The 18,262-nt window shown below is 35.4% G+C and overlaps 1 protein-coding gene across 2 annotated transcripts; it reads right to left on the bottom strand.

Annotated features, from left to right (window-relative positions):
* Nucleotides 1-5,969: 5,969 nt before the first annotated feature.
* On the bottom strand, nt 5,970-15,294 carry LOC139878901 (zinc protease PQQL-like). 2 transcript variants are annotated; one of them, XM_071865395.1, is made up of 21 exons: nt 14,972-15,294; nt 13,304-13,550; nt 13,102-13,227; nt 12,831-12,968; nt 12,371-12,505; nt 11,996-12,253; nt 11,786-11,923; nt 11,629-11,698; nt 11,315-11,528; nt 10,310-10,415; nt 9,486-9,719; nt 9,071-9,235; nt 8,843-8,992; nt 8,671-8,762; nt 7,878-7,959; nt 7,700-7,783; nt 7,490-7,606; nt 7,303-7,413; nt 6,883-6,963; nt 6,348-6,518; nt 5,970-6,207 (listed from the first exon to the last, which is right to left on the bottom strand). In XM_071865395.1, the coding sequence occupies exons 1-21, from the start codon at nt 15,184-15,186 to the stop codon at nt 6,130-6,132; spliced, it is 3,012 nt and encodes a 1,003-aa protein (XP_071721496.1). In that variant the 5' UTR covers nt 15,187-15,294; the 3' UTR covers nt 5,970-6,129. The 2 variants fall into 2 exon arrangements, with proteins under 2 accessions (XP_071721496.1, XP_071721497.1); XM_071865396.1 differs by lacking the exons at nt 5,970-6,207; nt 6,348-6,518; nt 6,883-6,963; nt 7,303-7,413 and having other exon boundaries at nt 7,488-7,606; nt 7,878-7,954.
* Between the last annotated feature and the right edge of the window lie 2,968 nt (nt 15,295-18,262).

Genomic DNA, 18,262 nt, shown 5'->3' with positions numbered 1-18,262 from the left:
TAAATGAATCACATTTAATATTTTCAATATTTTCTGGTAGGCCCTCTGAACCACTTAAAGAATTAGGATCTGGCCCAACAAAAGACTTTTGGATATTCATTGGGTTTTCCAACATCTCCTTTTTCTCACGCGTGCAGACATTACCATCGAGACCAGAGCAACTGTCAGTATACTTTGCATCGGAAACATAACAACTCGACCCCTGACCTTCACCCAACACCGGAACCTCATCTGAATTAAATTCCGGTATGGATGCAGCCGGAGAAAAAACAGACGAATTCGACCTTATCTCACCTTCTTCAGCATCTTCTGCAGTGCCGGGAACGGAAAACCTAACCTCTGTATCTTCGGAAACAGGAAACCTCGACATCGGAACATCAGCTGACATAAATTCCGGTATGTATGCAGCCGGAGAATCGTCAGGCAAGGCCGAAATTATCTCACCATCTTCAACATCAGTGGCGACATTTGCAGATTCACAATGAGACGAATCATCAGCATCTTTATCATTTAAGCTTCCATCACAGGTACCATATCTCACATCCACATTTGACGGATCTTTTTCCCCCACGCCAGATTCATTGGCAGAATCCGAAGGGGTCGAAAAATTTTCAACACGAGAATTATTCACTTCGATCAAAGACCAGGCTAATCGATCTTTGTTAAAACTAAAGACAAGATTGTGATTTCTCACCGATTCAGGCAGATTTATTTCGATACATCTTCCTTCGATCATTATCTCGATCCGATTAGACATGGGCAGTTGAGACTCCTTGTATTCACGTTTAATGTCTGCAAGTGAGTCAGCGAAACTTTTTCCTTCCCATTTAATTGGGTTAGACGGACCACGGTTCCAAGGAGCCGGTGGAAAGTCTTCAACTTTCAGGTTACTTTCGCAAACCTTACTCAAATGCCGATTAATACCCTTCCTCTCCAAAGCCTTGTACGCTCGAATCCATCTCCCATTAACTTGAATGGTGTTCAAGACTTTTGAGAAAGCGTCGATATCCGTGATGCCGTCAAAACGAACATACCCAAAGCGCTGACCGCTCGACAATCTTTTTCGTGCAAAATACACATCTTTAAGATCACCGTAGCTCTCGAAGACTCTCCGGCAATCATCTCGAGACCAAGTGTCCGGAAAGTTGAAAATCAAAAACGAAATAACTCGATTACCACACGACTTAGTACTCGAATAGCCATTTGGCTTCGACATGTAGATCAGCTCATCGTCGGCCAGGAGCCTGACCGCGTGGAGAGGATGAGATTGGAAGTCACCGGAGGTTGGAGGTTGAATATCACCGGAAGTTGTTTTAGAGATATTGTGCAAAAATTTCTTTTGTATTTCAATAATTGTCTTTCCATATTATTATTATTTAACATATCAATTGTATATATTCCGTCTTTTAAATTCACCTTATTTTACCTTATTTTTTATTTTTTTTAAAGGCGAGTTGTTAGCATCGAATACTCTCATTTGTCACACATGCACACGCTTTCGGGTGAAAACTCGAACCGCATTATAGGGATCCGAACCTTAAACTATCTCGAGGGGCAGGCGGGTCGGACCTGGGTCCTGAATATGGGTCGGTAAACCTCCTCGGGGCAATCCGGCTTTCAGGAAATAAATTTACGGATAATTTTAAGGGGAGAGTCTCGAACTTGAGACCTCCCCACCTGACTAGTAGAGTGGGTTCAGTTCACCTTATTTCCAATAAGTATATCAGCCAGCATGTATGAACAGTATTAAGGGTGTTTTGGTAACTCCACATGATTCTTATCTCTTACGACACCACCGCCTCCTGCCATCCCTTCATCCCTCATCTGCCATACCTCCATCCCTCTTCATCTAGATAAATCACAATCATCGCCGCCAACAGCCCTCCGCTGTGTTGCTTCGTCTTTCCGATTTATTACAATCGACTGAAGATGTGGGCCCAAAATTAGGGTTCCTCAGTGATTCGTTAAAATCGACTGTAGATACGTGCGAGAATTTGGGTTTCGGTTGATTAATTAAGCTTTGAAGCAGTTAAACTCTAATCGTTAAGCAGTTAATTAATTGCATGTTTTAGTCTTTGATTTTTTTTCCCTATTTATGCTTGCTCTGTTGATAAATGAGGGTTACTAAATGATGGGCTGCAGTCTGTCTCCGAGTTGGTAGCGTTGGTAGGTAAACCCATTACCCGAACAGTATGACCGCCCATTTTGCCAACTATAGATGCCATTAGTTTGAGTTGTTATGCTGATGTTCTATTTTCAAAGAGTTTAATTAGTTATAATACGGTTTTTGTGTTTTTTTAGAGAGGAGTTTGAAATCTTTTTTAAAGAGGTGGTTAGATTTGGAGATATATGCAAAGGATCCACATATAAGTAGCAAAGTTTTTATTTATATGTATATATATGACAACTGTTAAGCGAGTTGAATGAGTTGGTGTGTGCGTGATTGCAGTCTATAAGATGCCAGATTGCAGCTTATATGCGTGCCAGATTGCAGCTTATACCAGCATGATTGTAGCCCTAATGCACACTAATTGTACCACGTATGCGTGCCTAATTGCAGTCTTTACAGCCCTACTATGTTTTGGCGATAAGTGAATTACAAGAATTATCCATCTGTTTACTTATTAAGTGTTAAAAGGGTTATTATTTTTTTATCATTTCAAGCTACTCATTTGGTCATTCTAATGTATCGTAATCGCTACAACATCGAATTATAATTTGGGTTGCTTGGTCATGTCAACTTTTAACCAAAAGGTGAGGCCTCCGCACTGCACAATGAAACAATGCAAACTTTGAAAACCCACCTGCAACAACATGAACAGCTATAGCGTCTAATATCATCATCATCTTTTGTATCTTTCGTATACTATAAACGTTAGATTGCAGCTCATTCTGTTTAACCTATTTCGAAGCAGCAACGCGCTTCCGGACCTCCTCCTAGTTTTATCATATTAATGTCTATTTCAAACTTTTAAAATTTAAGTTTACGTATCATTTTTCTCTTTGGATTCGATGTTATGAAGATCTAAATATATTTCATATTCAATGTTCAGAAGATCTAAATCTATTTCATAGATCATTCATAAACTTACAACTAACAAAATAAACATAAACGTTCAAATATAAACTGAATCTATAATTTATTTTTATTTTAATTTCTGATATGATTACATAATAAAATTAAATGATTGTGTTTTTTTAACTTTTTATCTTGAAAAAAGAAAGTGAAACATAAAATAACAATTTAAAAAATATAAATAAGATTTAGTTGGCACAAATGATTGTTGTACACAAAATTTAAGTTAAAAAGTCATTTAATTTAATATAGTAAATAAATATAGTAAACTAGATGTTGTACATATATAATTTTTACTACAGTAAAATATAGTAAACTAGATGTTGTACATATATAATTATAGAAAAATGGGGTGAACGGATAAATATTTGATGTAACAAGCTTATTCGATACCACAAGCGAAATAAATATTAAAGATCAATCAAGACCAAAATGATAGATCAAGTAAAGTGGTATAACTGAACAAGATGATAAACAAAAGTAGGATTTGTGCAAGTTTGACGTCTTAATGGCTGGTATGGTAATATTTTTTTTTTACTTTCTCTTCAGTGTGGGGCAAACGGTGTCCTCTACTCCTACTTTTAACTAAAGGCGAAGAGCCGACACTGCAAGCAAGTAGAGAGCCTCCGCCCGTTTGATGGGTTGCGAGCCGAAAAGATGAAGCTCCTACCACCAACAACCTACTACAATGAGAGTTGCTTCATGGAACACACATGGTGAAAGAAGTATCTCCACTTACCTTGATCGAAAATTGAAAACATTCGGCTTTTAATAGTATTCAAGTTTAGCTCAAATGGGAGGGTGGACTGGTATAAATTTGGAAGGAAAATTCATTCATTGATCAACAATGGAATGCCAAGATTGGATAGCAAAGGTTGAATACTATTAAAAGCCGAATTTTTGAATACTAGCAAAGGTTGTCGGACATATTTTAACTCGTGATGTCATTCTTATTGTTAACTTATACGTATCCCATCAAGAATCCACAAAGCAATTCATTTGGAATCTGTTAAAATTATGCAATTTATCAAACTCATTTTTGTCTGCTCTCTTTTGTAGGCAGTTATGTTTTGGACTTCCTGTGCAAATATGCTTGCATCTGTGCTGCTTAAAGTATAGAAACTGGAGGGCTTATTTGTAACATTTTTTGGGCTGCTTATGAGGTCTTTCAAGGAGCGTGTGTTTTCTTGCCATTTGCAAGATATTCAAGAGGGCTTTATGTAACTATCCCCTAGGGTTTATGTATTTATACTTGGTGACTCTGGGTGTTGCAGTCTGACAGTGTACGATTAACTTTATCATCTCTTTCATCATCTCATCTTGTTAATCTGTAATTGTGATCACCTTTTGGTATTGTTGATCTGTTTACATCTCTTAGCCTTTGTTAATTTTGGCTAAAAGGTTTGCCCTACTGTGGTAACCTGATTGTGTTTCGATTCATTGTTTGTAAGCTGGTTGAACTTTTGGTTAATTCTATCGAAGCTGTTGATTATTATTGTGTTCTTGGGCTTAATTTCTCAGAGTCAAATTACCAACATGGCGATGAAGTGGTATGGTCCATTGTGTGTTATTTAGGTGATTTCAATTTGGATGGCAATAATCGACTTAATATTCAATGAGATGTTTTTGTGTTGGTCAAATACCGTTCGACGAATCAAGCGAAAAGTTTTCTTATGGGTTTCCACGTTCAAGCTTTGTTTTGGTCATCAATATTATGTTGGGAGAATAATCCGAGGATATTATCTCAATTCACCATGCTTTGCTTTGTTTTATGTTGGTCAGGGACAAGGCAGTACTAGTTGCCGTGTTTGGTTGTTGCTTGTAATTTTTGGCATCTTTCATCTTTCTTATGAAGGGCTTTTAATTTAATCATTTTTTTGCCATTGTCAAAAATATATAATTAAATTAGTAGATATAATTATAAATTGAAAATGCATCGTTAGAAAGTGATACTATATATACCTACTAGTGAAATTATCCGTGGAATCACGGGTTTGTTTAAACGAAATAATTTAATGACATGTTTTAGATATTAACTGAATGTAAATGTTTTAGTCGTTTATTTTAATGACCCGTTCGAATAAGAAACTTGTCGTTGTTTTTACAAATATATAGAGACATATATTTTCGCATACATATGTAACGTAATTAATCTCGTAAAGAGAATCCATATTTGAATATTAATAATATAATAATTATAATTATAATTACTATAATAAAAATAAATAATAATAATAAAGTTTGCTCAAATTTGAGTATTTATATTTATAATAATAATTATTAGTAATAATAAATGCATTTTGAAATTTTTTTAAAAAATAAAAATACAATTATTATATAAAGGTTGTACAATATGTTTTAAAATTTGTAAATATGTTGGTGTGCTGTTGAAGATTATTATTTCCTTTTATAAAAGATTTCGTATTTTTTAATTAAATTTAATATAAAATAATAACATCATCAAAGATGTTTTAAAAAATTTCTTTTTAATTTTGAATTATTTTTATGCTTAGAAAATGTTTATTTATGATATCATCATTTTAGAGATTTAATATTAACTATAGATAGATTGGAGCCAAAATATACCCATCTTCTTCTTATGTACTTTTTTTTTCTCTCTTTTTTCTAACGGCATTTTTATATACTCTTAACATCTAAATACGTTTTAAGCCTGATGAACTGATTATAATTTTAACATAGCTATAGACCGTATGTTGCAAATATAACCTATTGCCAATAACATTAACGTATAATCCGCATCAACTCGTTTCTTTAGCTCGGTAGAAATGAGCGTAAAAGACTTGCAATATTTGTTGACATTTTCCGGCATTAAAATACCAACCACAAAACCAGTAATACACAAATGGGTGAAAATTAAGGCTTGCAAAGATCGGAAGGTTAAAATCACCAAACAATTAGCTTGAAGTTGATACGAATTTAGTGATGACATCACACCAGAAGGGTAGCAGATATGTTGTGTATCTTGTATTAATCAGTTGGAGACATATGAGCTATTAGCTTTCAAAATTTAGGTTCGTACTCGAACATGGACTCTACGATTGTGATGAACTTCGTGAATATCTCCAAATGCATAATGCCAAAACTATCAGACCCGCAAAGCCAACTTGAACCTGCAACCGCAAAAATGAAAGGATCAACTTAGTTCTAAATTTTTTTAATAACATAGGACTGCATATAAAGTTCAATAGTGTTATTACTGGTAAAAGTTCGTATGCAAATACATAAGATAGCAAGGATATTTAAAACTGACCTTTGCATCAGTCACAATTGACTTTAGCAACTTAATTCGAGGATTTTGAGGCATCAAAATTACAACCGTATACTGTCTTTTGCAAGGAAACGGTATAATCTTCTGCAGTGCCAGCTGGGCTGTTGCGGGCGTTAAAGTCTTCCTAACATCAGAGCGACTATCATCTTGAACCTGCGCCAAGAAATTACCAAATATTACAATTTTTTTAAAGTACTCAACAACATCTTAAATTCACACGAGTCAATTCAAGATAGAACTAGTATGATATTTGATCCAAAAGATAGTTCACAAGTGATTAATGATAGTCAGTCGAGTTTTTCTAAAATTCCAAAACAACTGTGATTAATGATCAAAGTAATAAACAATATCATTAGAACTAATCATTTGAGTTTAAAGATGATAATCCTTTTACCAAGAAACAATATTGAGGAACATTTATATGGGTATAAAAATCGCAGGATTATTCAAAATGTAGCTAGAGCTCAAAGAAAGCAGCATGAATGAACGGGTGCGACTTGCGAGTACAGATACTTACCGCGAAAGAAGTACCAACGTCCCCAGAATAAATTCTAGATTGGTAGCTATGCAATATCCGATCTAGCCACCAGTTATTCTCCTAAATAATTATTAATAGCACCAGAGAAATTTAAGACCAATATTCAATATTCATAGTTCATAGAAATAATAGGAAAAAAGAATAGTGTACAAGTTTTAGACCCCATAAAGAAAAGTAGTTCTCGTTTTTGCTATTAACTTTGAAAATGAAATATGTGACCTTGTACTTATAATTTACTATATATTTCCTGAAAATGAGGATTAAAAGCTTTTGTTTGTGTTTTTTGTTCCCTAGTCTTATATATATATATAAGACTATTTACGAATTCCACCATTTCTTATTGCGGAATGGGAGTAAGTTAGAATCAGTAATTTTGATGTCTATTCGAAGTGCAATCACCTGTAGTCCATTTTCATGAGTCCGCTGATCAATCTCAAGAACTGTTGAAATATCTGCATCTGAAGGTCCTTCATCCTGAAGACGTTGTATCTCATCTAAAGCAAGATCAACCTGCACAAGAACTAAGTTACAAGATAATGCAAAAGTCCATATCAAATATTAACATATGAGATATTAATATCCATACCAATGCTAGAGCTACATCTGGATCACAAGAGAAGTTTACGCTGATGTCACCACGAGCATCACCAACACGTGAAGGTTTGTTGCCACCAAGAAATACAGAAATGCCAGCTGAGTAGATCTGGTAGTAGGAAGACACCAAAAGAACAACAAACAAGATAAGGGATGGATTTATGCTAAATAAGTTTACAAATGTAAGATTAAGACAAAAAACCTGTCCATGCTTAAAGCGCAAAACTTGGATTATTTTCGCTTCCAAGAGCTTGCTCAAAAACCCAATGAGGTGAACGTCCTCCATCTGTCATGGAAACAAATCCAAAGATGGTTAAAAAGAAACGCCACAAGCGTTTTTTTGTAGACACGTCTTAATAACGGGTCAATTATGTAGATACCATTTTTTCGTTCTTTAGCTCGACTGGAAAGCATAGCTGAACAGAACATTGTGCTTCCACCATCGGGCTGCGAACAACTTCTCTACAAGCAACACCGTGTATTAAATGAACATTTCGTTGTTACAAATTGTGAGAGGGGTGGAATATAAGTTCTTAAAAGGCACAGAATTATAGATGAAAGGGTAACATTCATTATGAGGGGTGGACATTTCGTTGGCACTTGGGCCTTTTTACTAAATTTTTCTTTGCCAATTTCTAGGCCCAATATTCGTTATCAGTCCGTCTATGATAAGTACTAACCCTTCCTAACTTTCTAACACAACTAAAATTGAATACAGACACTAAAATGGTAAACCCCATACGAAGTCTTTGGTCTCCAAAATTCAAAGCACCGAACTTAAGTAAGAAATAACTAATGGAGCCAAAGCCGGACTATGTGTTGATTGAAATTCTAGTCAACAATTCGAGATGTGTAAACATGTGTTAGGTAGATCCGTAGATAATGTTATGAGGAAGCAATTTAAAGTACTTATGCATTATAGGGTTTTACTTATATGAGGCTCTTGCCTAAGCGCCTAGCGCCGCGGGTGGCATATGTTAATACAACGCCGCATTCATCGAAGATTGAGGATTAATTCGACTTTTTAAACCAAGGTTCAATTCATTTGACCATTTTCCTTTAAACTACTTAATTTAGGTGTCTCACCCTTTAGGGATAAAACATAACCCACATCAAACCGTTGATATGTAAATGGTTGAAATTTCCACCATCAGGGAAAAAACATGCACACACCTGATAATGGTAGTGGGGAAAGTAAATGGCAAGCCTTTCAGATCATCGCGACTATATTTTAAAATTGGTTCAGACGGTCTCGCAATTCCACCCTGCATGGAAGACCACACGGCACATAATCAAATTTTCAAGATTTAAATCGAAGTTGGAGTAATAACGAAATTCAACTCACCAAATATTGTAATATCAATGGCCTTGCAATAGTGGGATCAATATTTCCAACGATCACCACAGTGAAAGTTGATGGGTCCTTAAAACATTTGTTGAAATATTCACATGCACTAAATGGATCAACTTGTTTAAGGTCACTGATTCTTGTCGGCTGTGGAAAACGAAGTACCCATTATATGTATATATTAGGCAAACAAAAAACAATAATAAAAAAAAAAATTATACCTACCCTGAAAAAGTAGGAGTTCCCATAATTAAGCTCCCTCACTCGGTTTGTAAAGACGGTATAGGGGTCTCTCTCTTGAGCATTAACCGATTCTTCTGACATTTGCATCACAATTTTAATGTCTTCTTCCCCCGGTACTACGTTTGTTACGAAAAGTTGGTAAACCAGCTGAAGAAAAACACGATAAAGTGTTACCGGAAAGTTTTAAATAGTAGCCAAAAAAGTTAGCAATCCGGCATAATATATTATATTGATAGATTAAAACGTTATAACGAGGTAAAAAGGTAAGCAGATTTGTATGACTTGCAGTTGCAAAAGACAGGGTTTCGCATGGCCTTTATGTTACAATGATGTCTTAACATTCAAAACTATTAACTGCATAGGTGATCATGTTACAATGATGTCTTAACATTCAAACCTGCAAGGCAGTTTCTAAATCGGTAGGTGAACAGTCCCCGTAGAAAGTTCTCATGTACGCTCCAAGTTTTGTACCAATTTCAGCTCTCTTACCAGCAAGCATATCCATCAGCACAGACGGTCTATAACCAAACACACCAATTTCTCCAGCAATAGTGGACCCCATTGAACATGAGATGTATTCATTTTCTGGTAGTTCAGATAAACCTCCATATGCATATCCTTTGAACAAAACCTGTGTGAACAGAACATATTGATCACATAAACCTCGACTAGTGACTTAATAATTGATACATAAACCTCGTCAAGTGACATATTTCATCCGTCTTCCAGCTAAAATGTATACTAATGAAGGACTTAATTAATGATGCATATTTCATGGATATTTTTTAATAAAGATCCAACCATCACCATAGTTTAATACATGTGTTGCAATGCTCGAGTAGCCAGAGTAGACAAAATATAAAGTCAGTTAAGAAAAAGAAAGAAATGTGCGTAAATATATATGAACACGGATATATAGTGTCCAGTAGTTTTTCAATTATCATTTCATTAACTCGTGAGGTGTTACAGAGATTTTTATTTTTTTAATATTATGTCCAATGTCCAATACGTAAAATAAAGGATAATATTGCACGTAGCAGTACCAAATAGAAAGGCTGCCAGAATTCAAGTCACATATTATGCTCAAAGTAAAACCTATATTAAAATAAAAGATTACAACTACCAAACATGATGTTCTTAAGTACAATTTACTCACCAATTTCATCAATAACAATCAGATAAACAAGTCCTAAGACAAATCGTGGTTGCATGGAAACGAACCTGGTCTTCAAGGAAGTCAGTGCACTTATAGCAGACACGCATGCCATTTAACAGAATTAGTTCGGTGGCTCCAATATTTACATACTCAGACTCCTGCACTATACTCCTGCAATAAAGAAAAGATGGCTGATAAGTTACATATATTGTCAATAAACGCAGACAAACATGAACCAAGCACAATGCAATGGTACATGCAACATGGATGTCATGACACTTTTTGCAGTGTCAGATGTGTAGCGAATCAGACAAAACAAAATATAACAGAATCAACTAATAGACGCCTGAGCTATGCTGCAGCACTGACCCTAAATGGATAAATAAACTGTAGTTAGCACTTCACGAAATCAAAATTCTGCAAATGCCATTTATCTTCAAAGAGATTATTAAAGCCTATTTCAGGTCAGGTTTAACTTCTTAACATGGATGTGACTGTTTTTATATCTGTTACTATGCGCGTAGTATGCAAATTCATTATAACCAATAAGAAAGTAAAATCCATCACAAGTTTCTGACTATTTCATTCGCTACTCTAGTAACATGATAGTTGATAATATCTCCTCAGTTCCAACTTCCAACAATTATAGGTAGACTTAGCAGCTTGTTAATTTTAGAATCAGGTATGGTTACAGAGCTTTAGCACATTAAGAGAATCGAACAAACAAAGAAACTCTGAAATCGGCGTTCGCAACAAAATCATTATATCAGGAGAACACAACAAAAACCTATAACTTTTCAACTATATATAGAGAAAAAGTCTCCTGAACCACCAGAAAAAACTAAACCAACGAACTAACCAGTTTCAGAAATGTGTATCTACATGTGGGATACGTACATATATTTCCATAACCATCTACATGATGTAAGTTGGTACAAGGTTAGAGATGGAATGGTGTCCCTTAGTGATACATTAAGAATACAATCATAGAGTATAATCTTCTTAAAAAGAAAAAACAATTTCTTGCATAAATGATGTCAGATGCACAATTAAATGATAAGGAAATTTACCCGGGGTTTGGCTTTGAAGTAACAATTTCCTCTGGGATGTAGTCCTCATCCCAAGGAGATATATTTCCATTTTCCTCAAGAGAATTTATCTTTAATACGGTTGTTTTGAGATCATCGACTGTTGCAACAGCTCGAGGCTCAATTGCCTTTATGACACAACTATGCGTAGTGCGGAAATTTTCCGAGTACTTGGATACTTCAGATGAAGATATGTCTACCACATCAAAAAGTAAATCCACAATTTGAATAAAGCTCTACAGTTATATATCATATACTAAAATTCAAAAGTGAATTTAGCGATATAGAAAACTTACGTGGTAAAATAGTTTTTTGGAGTTGTGCCTCATACTCAATTCCAACGACAGGTTCATTGCGAAGAAAATGCTATAAAAAATCAAATGCGAGGAATTAGACACTGGATAAACCTAATGAAACTTTGAAGATTGTAATATAAAAACACAAATGGAGTACATGCAAATATTCCTCTCGTAAACTCGTTGACTGCACTTGGTCACGCTCCAAATACGCAGATTCAATTTCGGACATCATCATTGCTCGTGCAACGGAAATTTCACGATCTGAAAATCCATGCAGCCGAACCCTGGCAACCTGAAACAAAATAAATAAGGGAAAATAATAGATACAGTGATAGATATAAGGAGATACAGGTGGAAATCAGACCTCAGTGAGCATTGATTCCAACGCATCGAGAGTTCCTTTTTCTTTGCATGACGAAGTCATTATATAGGCTTTAACTGGTTGAACAACCACATCGGCAGCAACAGAACATGAAAAATAAGGTGGATCGTTTTTGCGTGAAATTTTGAAGAATCTCTGGTTCATTGCATGGTAAAACATGGCTTCTACAAGTAAATCCCTGTAATGACTTATATTGCTAAGCTCAACCACTGGTGACTTGCAGCTGATCATGACTGCTGACTGTAACAAACAAATAAGAATATATTACGTAGATCTCCATGTAATACCCCAACATATATGAATATACTCTATGGATCATATAAAGATTTGTTAACATTGGAGACTAAGAAAACTAACCCCAGCAGCTTCAGATTCCACAAAACACGAAATACGCGGCTCCTCGTGAGATGGGACAAGAAATCTAGGTGGACTCAAGTACTCAGTTGCTGAAACTTTGCTTCCGAAATGGGTCTTTATTAATTCAGCAACACTCTGCCACAGACAAAGCAAAAAAAATGACTATGACAATTAGTTCTCAATGAAAGGAAATATGGCATGACTATTGCAAAACTCGGAATTACTCGGTTTTTGCAACTCGGAATTACTCGGCGAGCACTCGATTTTTGCAACTCGGGGAGTACTTGGAAAGTACTCGGTCAAAACTCAGGGTTACTCGGAAAATCGGTCAAAGTTCAAACTTGGTCAATATCCGAGTACTCCTTAAAAACTCCCGACCAACTACTTCCCAAGTAGCGATTTTTGCAACCTAATGGCGTCATGTATGTCAATTATAATAAGGCACTTATGTCATTCTAACCTGTGTATCAGAAAAGTCCCCAACAGCAATAACAGCCATATTCTGCAACCCGTACCACTTTGTGTAAAACCTCTTCACAATCTCAGGAGAAACTGACCGGATTACTTTCTCCAGTCCAATTGGTAAGCGCTCAGCATACTGCATTTAACAATGGATATGATGAATGAGGTAAATTAGGAAGAATGATCAACCACAAAAATAACTAGAAGCCGTTAAAAAAAAAGGAACTAGAAACTCATTTTTCATTTTTCAATTAATAATAAAAACTGACCTTTGAACCTTCCAACATTAAAAGCCAATGTGCCTCTTGCATCCTTCCATTTGCATTCCTATTTGCTCTATACTCTTCCATAACAGCTCCTCTTTCCTTTTCCAAATCATCTGCTGATATTCGAATCTACATAATAGAAAGAATATGAAATACTTAACTTAACGCATAAAACAAAGTCAGCGTGATGAATATTTGTTCTTACCTCGGTACTAAATTCTGCCAAAACTGAAATTGCTTGAGATAACAGCTCGGGTTTGTCAATAGGAACAAACAGCTCATATATTGTCTCGTCAGACGATGTAACTGCATTCTGGCAAGCACCAAACTCAGCTCCAATGCTCTCAAGAAATTTGACTATATCGTGATTTGTGTATCTCTTAGTTGCACTAAATGCAAGATGTTCAACTATATGAGCAACTCCCCGCTCTTCGTCATCTTCCAAAACTGAACTGTCATGCATTAAGATACTATAATCAGACAACCTAACAATAAAGCATGATGTATACCATAGACTACCTTAATAACTAAATCCAACATAGCTGACAAAGATAAAACTTGTGTCAAGTTTCAACATATATCGTATAAAAGGCAATTAAATCTAATCATAGTTTTGAACGTAGCTAGTAAACCTTGGATACCAACCATTAGCGAAACTAGAACATAAGGTTTACATAACAGTATCAAACAAGATAAACTGAAAGTATTCTGCAACTCTTGTCGTCTTATGTGTACGATTGTACAGCATAATTTTAACATCAATGATATTAAAAACGAAGACAAGTACTCTTAAAATTGCAAGCCGATTAATACCTTAGAAAAACCAGTCATCACAACCACATAAAAAAACCAAGTGATTTGTCATATATAGTAACTTATCTTTTTATGGAAGTGTTGTCTTAGTAACCTCAAATTTCAGAACTCTTAACAACCAAGGCACAATATGGCTCTTACACTTTCAATTAACAATGCTTTAAATGATGTTGACTATAAATCATGTAAATACAAAATATCAAGCCACATTACGCGACTCCTCAAAGGCATCTTCGGGCATGTGCCACGTGTGCAACCGAACGGGGCTCAAAATTTTGAAAAGCCTATATAATAATCTGTTCTTTTATATACACACTAGCTGAGAGCTGGAGACAAACAGGCAGGGCCAGGGGGTGTTCAGCCACCACAATAGGCCCAAATACAAAAAGCTCAAATTAGATCCAAACTAATCAATATATGAATTAACTCATAAATTTGATGCAGCAGCTTAATTTAACAAATGTGACATACTTGGATTGACGTTGAAAGCTATTAAGAATGATATATTGGTGAGTATTGATTAACTATAAAAAGTTGGACAACAATTTTGCTTTCGAAAGTGCTAGAAGAATAGTTTTATTTAAACAATAAATATAAAGAATACTTTAAGTATAATGTGATGACAAATATGTAAGAATAAAACACTTTGCCAGGATTGTTTTAAGAACTTTCTTCTTTTATTAATAACTTTTTAGTAGCATTATCCTTTTATACATATACTAACAAGTTTAACATTTATAAGGGCACCTTTTTACTTTTTTAGTCTCGATTAGGGACTTCTAAACTAATGTGACGGCCTGAGGCAATTTCTGTCGCATTTGTTAGACTGCATCTTATTTTCGCTTGTTCATCTGCAAGTGATTTGTACAAAACTTGTTCTTATTTGCTATTGGATTTTTAATTTGAACAAGAAAATTAAAATTACTCTGAGCAAATTTAAAATTAAAATTAAAATAAGTCATACACATGAATTTGACAACAATAACAACAACAAACGCCGTATATCATAAATCATAATCATAATCATAATAATTAATAATTAAAAAAGTGAAAAGTTTACCCGACTTTAACGGCGAGTGCGAGTGCAGCTCTGTTTTTAGGTTTAGAATTCAATCGAACGTAGTAAGTGAGTCCATTATCGAGTTTACCGTACTCGGCTCCGTACGGAACATCTGATAAAACTTGATCGTAATTCAATTCTATCATTTTTAGTGATCTGAATCTGTGTTTCTTAACAATCTCCGACGACGTCGTTTCTGCCGGTAATAAATCCATATTTGATTGATTTCTGTATATAACTCTCTGACGCACACAATTTTAGCTTTCAAGCTCGCTCAATCGAAGTGAAAGTGCAGCTCGAATATTCGCGACGTTTTAATTTTAATATCGACGAATCGGGGGAGTATCCCCACAATTGATTTTTACAGTATTTCTTTTTGGTCAAGATAAAACATACGTCAACTTTTCGACGTGGCACTTTAGTATTGGATATTTCTTAAAGTATTTTTTTATTAGCTTTATTATCCAACATTTTGAGAGCACCTGGCACACGAAACATATGTGACGATGACAAAGAATAACTTTGTAGTTTAATGGAATCAAACGTTTTACCTCTACATTGAAAAACCAATGTCTTACCATGTCACCATCACTCACATAGTTTATGCGGTATAAAGGTATACATAACTTTTGTGGAAGAAATTAATCTGGGTGTGTTTTCATGCCTATAGCTTAAGCTTATAGTTAATACTTATTATAATTCAGTAAACTTATAACTACCTTTAGTGGTCTGGTTCAATATATTCAAATTGAAAGAACCAATAAAAGAGAGATGTGTTGTAGAAGATATAGGAGAGAAAGAGGTTGAAGAGAGGTGTGATGTATATATGTGTGTTTTTGTAACTTACATTACACACACACACACACACACACACACACACACACACACATATATATATATATATATATATATATATATATATATATATATATATATATATATATATATATATATATATATATTACAAATTTTACTATCCATATTTGATTAATTACCATCCATATTTTACTACTAAATTTACAACACTCCCTCTTGGATGGTAATTTTTTTTAAAGAGCAATTAATACTGCCTCGTTAAAAACCTTGCTAAAGAAAACCCAGTGGGATAAAACTTTAGCTAAGGGAAAAAGAGTGCAGCATAGAGTTGACTCCCCCTCAAGTAGACAACGTTGAGTCGTCACATCTTTTGAACTTGCCTCATGCCAATATTGTGAACGTATGTTTTGAAAACAGCGATTGACAGTGCTTTGGTATAAAGATCAGCAGAGTTGTTGATTGAACGTATCTCATTTTAATCTGGTTGTCTTTTACGAGATCTTGAGTATATGAGAAGAATCTGAGGTTTTCATCTGAAACTGTATCATCTAAATCTTTTATGTACAAGTTTGGCCCATGTGATTTGTCTACAGTCTCCTTCATGGTTTGCTCAAACTGTTGTTTCAATTTCTATTCCCTTTCAGTCTTTTTCTGAGCCTTACCAATATACCATTCTTTTCCATCAAACTTATGACCGTTAAGATCGTTTATAGCTTTAGCGCCTCGTCAGCATTTACGTTTTGTTCTGTTATTTTTGATACTCTTCTTTCATTTGTACTATGTAAGCTGTATTATCTTCATAGATAGTTGTTGGGCTTTTATAGCGTTCTCGTTCACAAGAATCAATAATGATTTGTATCATTGATCTTAACTAAAATCATTCCCGAGTAGTTTCATGTAATGCAATCACTTCGGCATAATTTGATGATGTTGCAACAAGTGTTTGTTTTGAGAACATCATGATATTGCGGTGCCTCCATTTAGGAATACATATCCAGTTTTGTAAGACCCGAATATTTATCTCGCGTAATTGTGTATTAATGACATTTTGGGAATGAGGTTTCGTTATATTTAATTAAAAAGCAAAAGGATCTGAGGCTGGCATTCTGCGCGCCGCGCAATGAGGCCGCGCGCCGCGCAAATAGGCGCTGACAGAACACTCTATTTTAATTGTTTTAATGAGGGGCAATTGGGTAATTTCACATGGGGCCGGATTTGTGGGCATTTTCAGTTGGTTTAGATCCAACTTTGGATCATTTCACATCCATTCATCTTCCTCATCCATTCTTAGAGAGAGAGAGAAGTCTAGAGAGAGATTTGAGGTTTTGGGGAAGAAGAAGCTCGAATCGATCAAAGTCTCGGGTTTTAAAGTTGTTCCTTTCGTTCTCGGCTACGCGGTGATAGTATTGGTATTTTCCATTGGCGAGTTGCGGTTTACTTGGAAGCTTTCTTCAAGACTTCAAGGTGAGTGTTAATATCCTATATGCATATGTATGTGTAGGATGGGTGCGGATCGGGTGAAGTGATTCTCATCTATAGAGCTCACTTCACACGTAGGTGGATTTGATGGACTTGTGCATAGGTCCAATTGGCACGGTTGTGCGTTTTGGTTGACTACCTTTGGCAAAGTACACATTTTGGGTGTACGTTATCACACGTGGTTGTGAGTGGAATAATTATGCGTATGTGTATATAATGTATTTATTTGTGTCGTATGAATGTGGCATTGTCGCGTTGCTTAAGACACCACATTGTAAAGAAGTGGATGTCGCGTTGTTTAAGACACCACATGGTAAAGAAGTGGATGTCGCGTTGTTTAAGACACCACAATGTATTGGAGTGGATGTCGCGTTGTTTAAGACACCACCCATCGTATTGAATGGCATGTGGAATCGTCGCGTTGTTTAAGACGCCACATTGGAAAGGGTGAGTGAGTCGCGTTGTTTAAGACATCACCCGGGGGATTAGTGACTACGCGTTGATTAAGTAGCACTAACGGATGTTATGAACTCCAACGGTCTTGTATGTACCGTTTCCCTTGTTCGAATTGGTTAACCATGGTTGTATGAATTATGTATTGGCATATTTAATTATGAACTATATGCTATTGGTATTGCTAGCTAATGTGGATTTGCGGTTATTGGTATATGCACGATATGTTGCATGATTGTCGAATTGCTAATTCGTGATTAATGTTGTATTGTCGTGATGTAGTTAACCCTCCGGGTGTAGTTATTGGCTTTGTTCACATTGACGTTGGTGAACTTACCTTATTGATGGTATTATTAGCTTGTTGCTTAGTGATCGTACGGTATACTTAGATTAGCTTGCCTTTAGGCTTGGACGCTCCGGTATGCGGTATTTGTTTATTTATGTGGCGTGTCCATTTTATGCATATATATGTATGTAGTATATTATCATTCACTAAGCGTTAGCTTACCCTCTCGTTGTTGACTCTTTTTATAGATTGCATGC

Source organism: Rutidosis leptorrhynchoides, chromosome 1 (genome assembly GCF_046630445.1).
Source record: "Rutidosis leptorrhynchoides isolate AG116_Rl617_1_P2 chromosome 1, CSIRO_AGI_Rlap_v1, whole genome shotgun sequence".
NCBI classification, from domain to species: domain Eukaryota; kingdom Viridiplantae; phylum Streptophyta; class Magnoliopsida; order Asterales; family Asteraceae; genus Rutidosis; species Rutidosis leptorrhynchoides.
The sequence above is the reverse complement of the archived record's forward strand: the minus strand, read 5'-3'. Positions and strand labels throughout refer to the sequence as shown.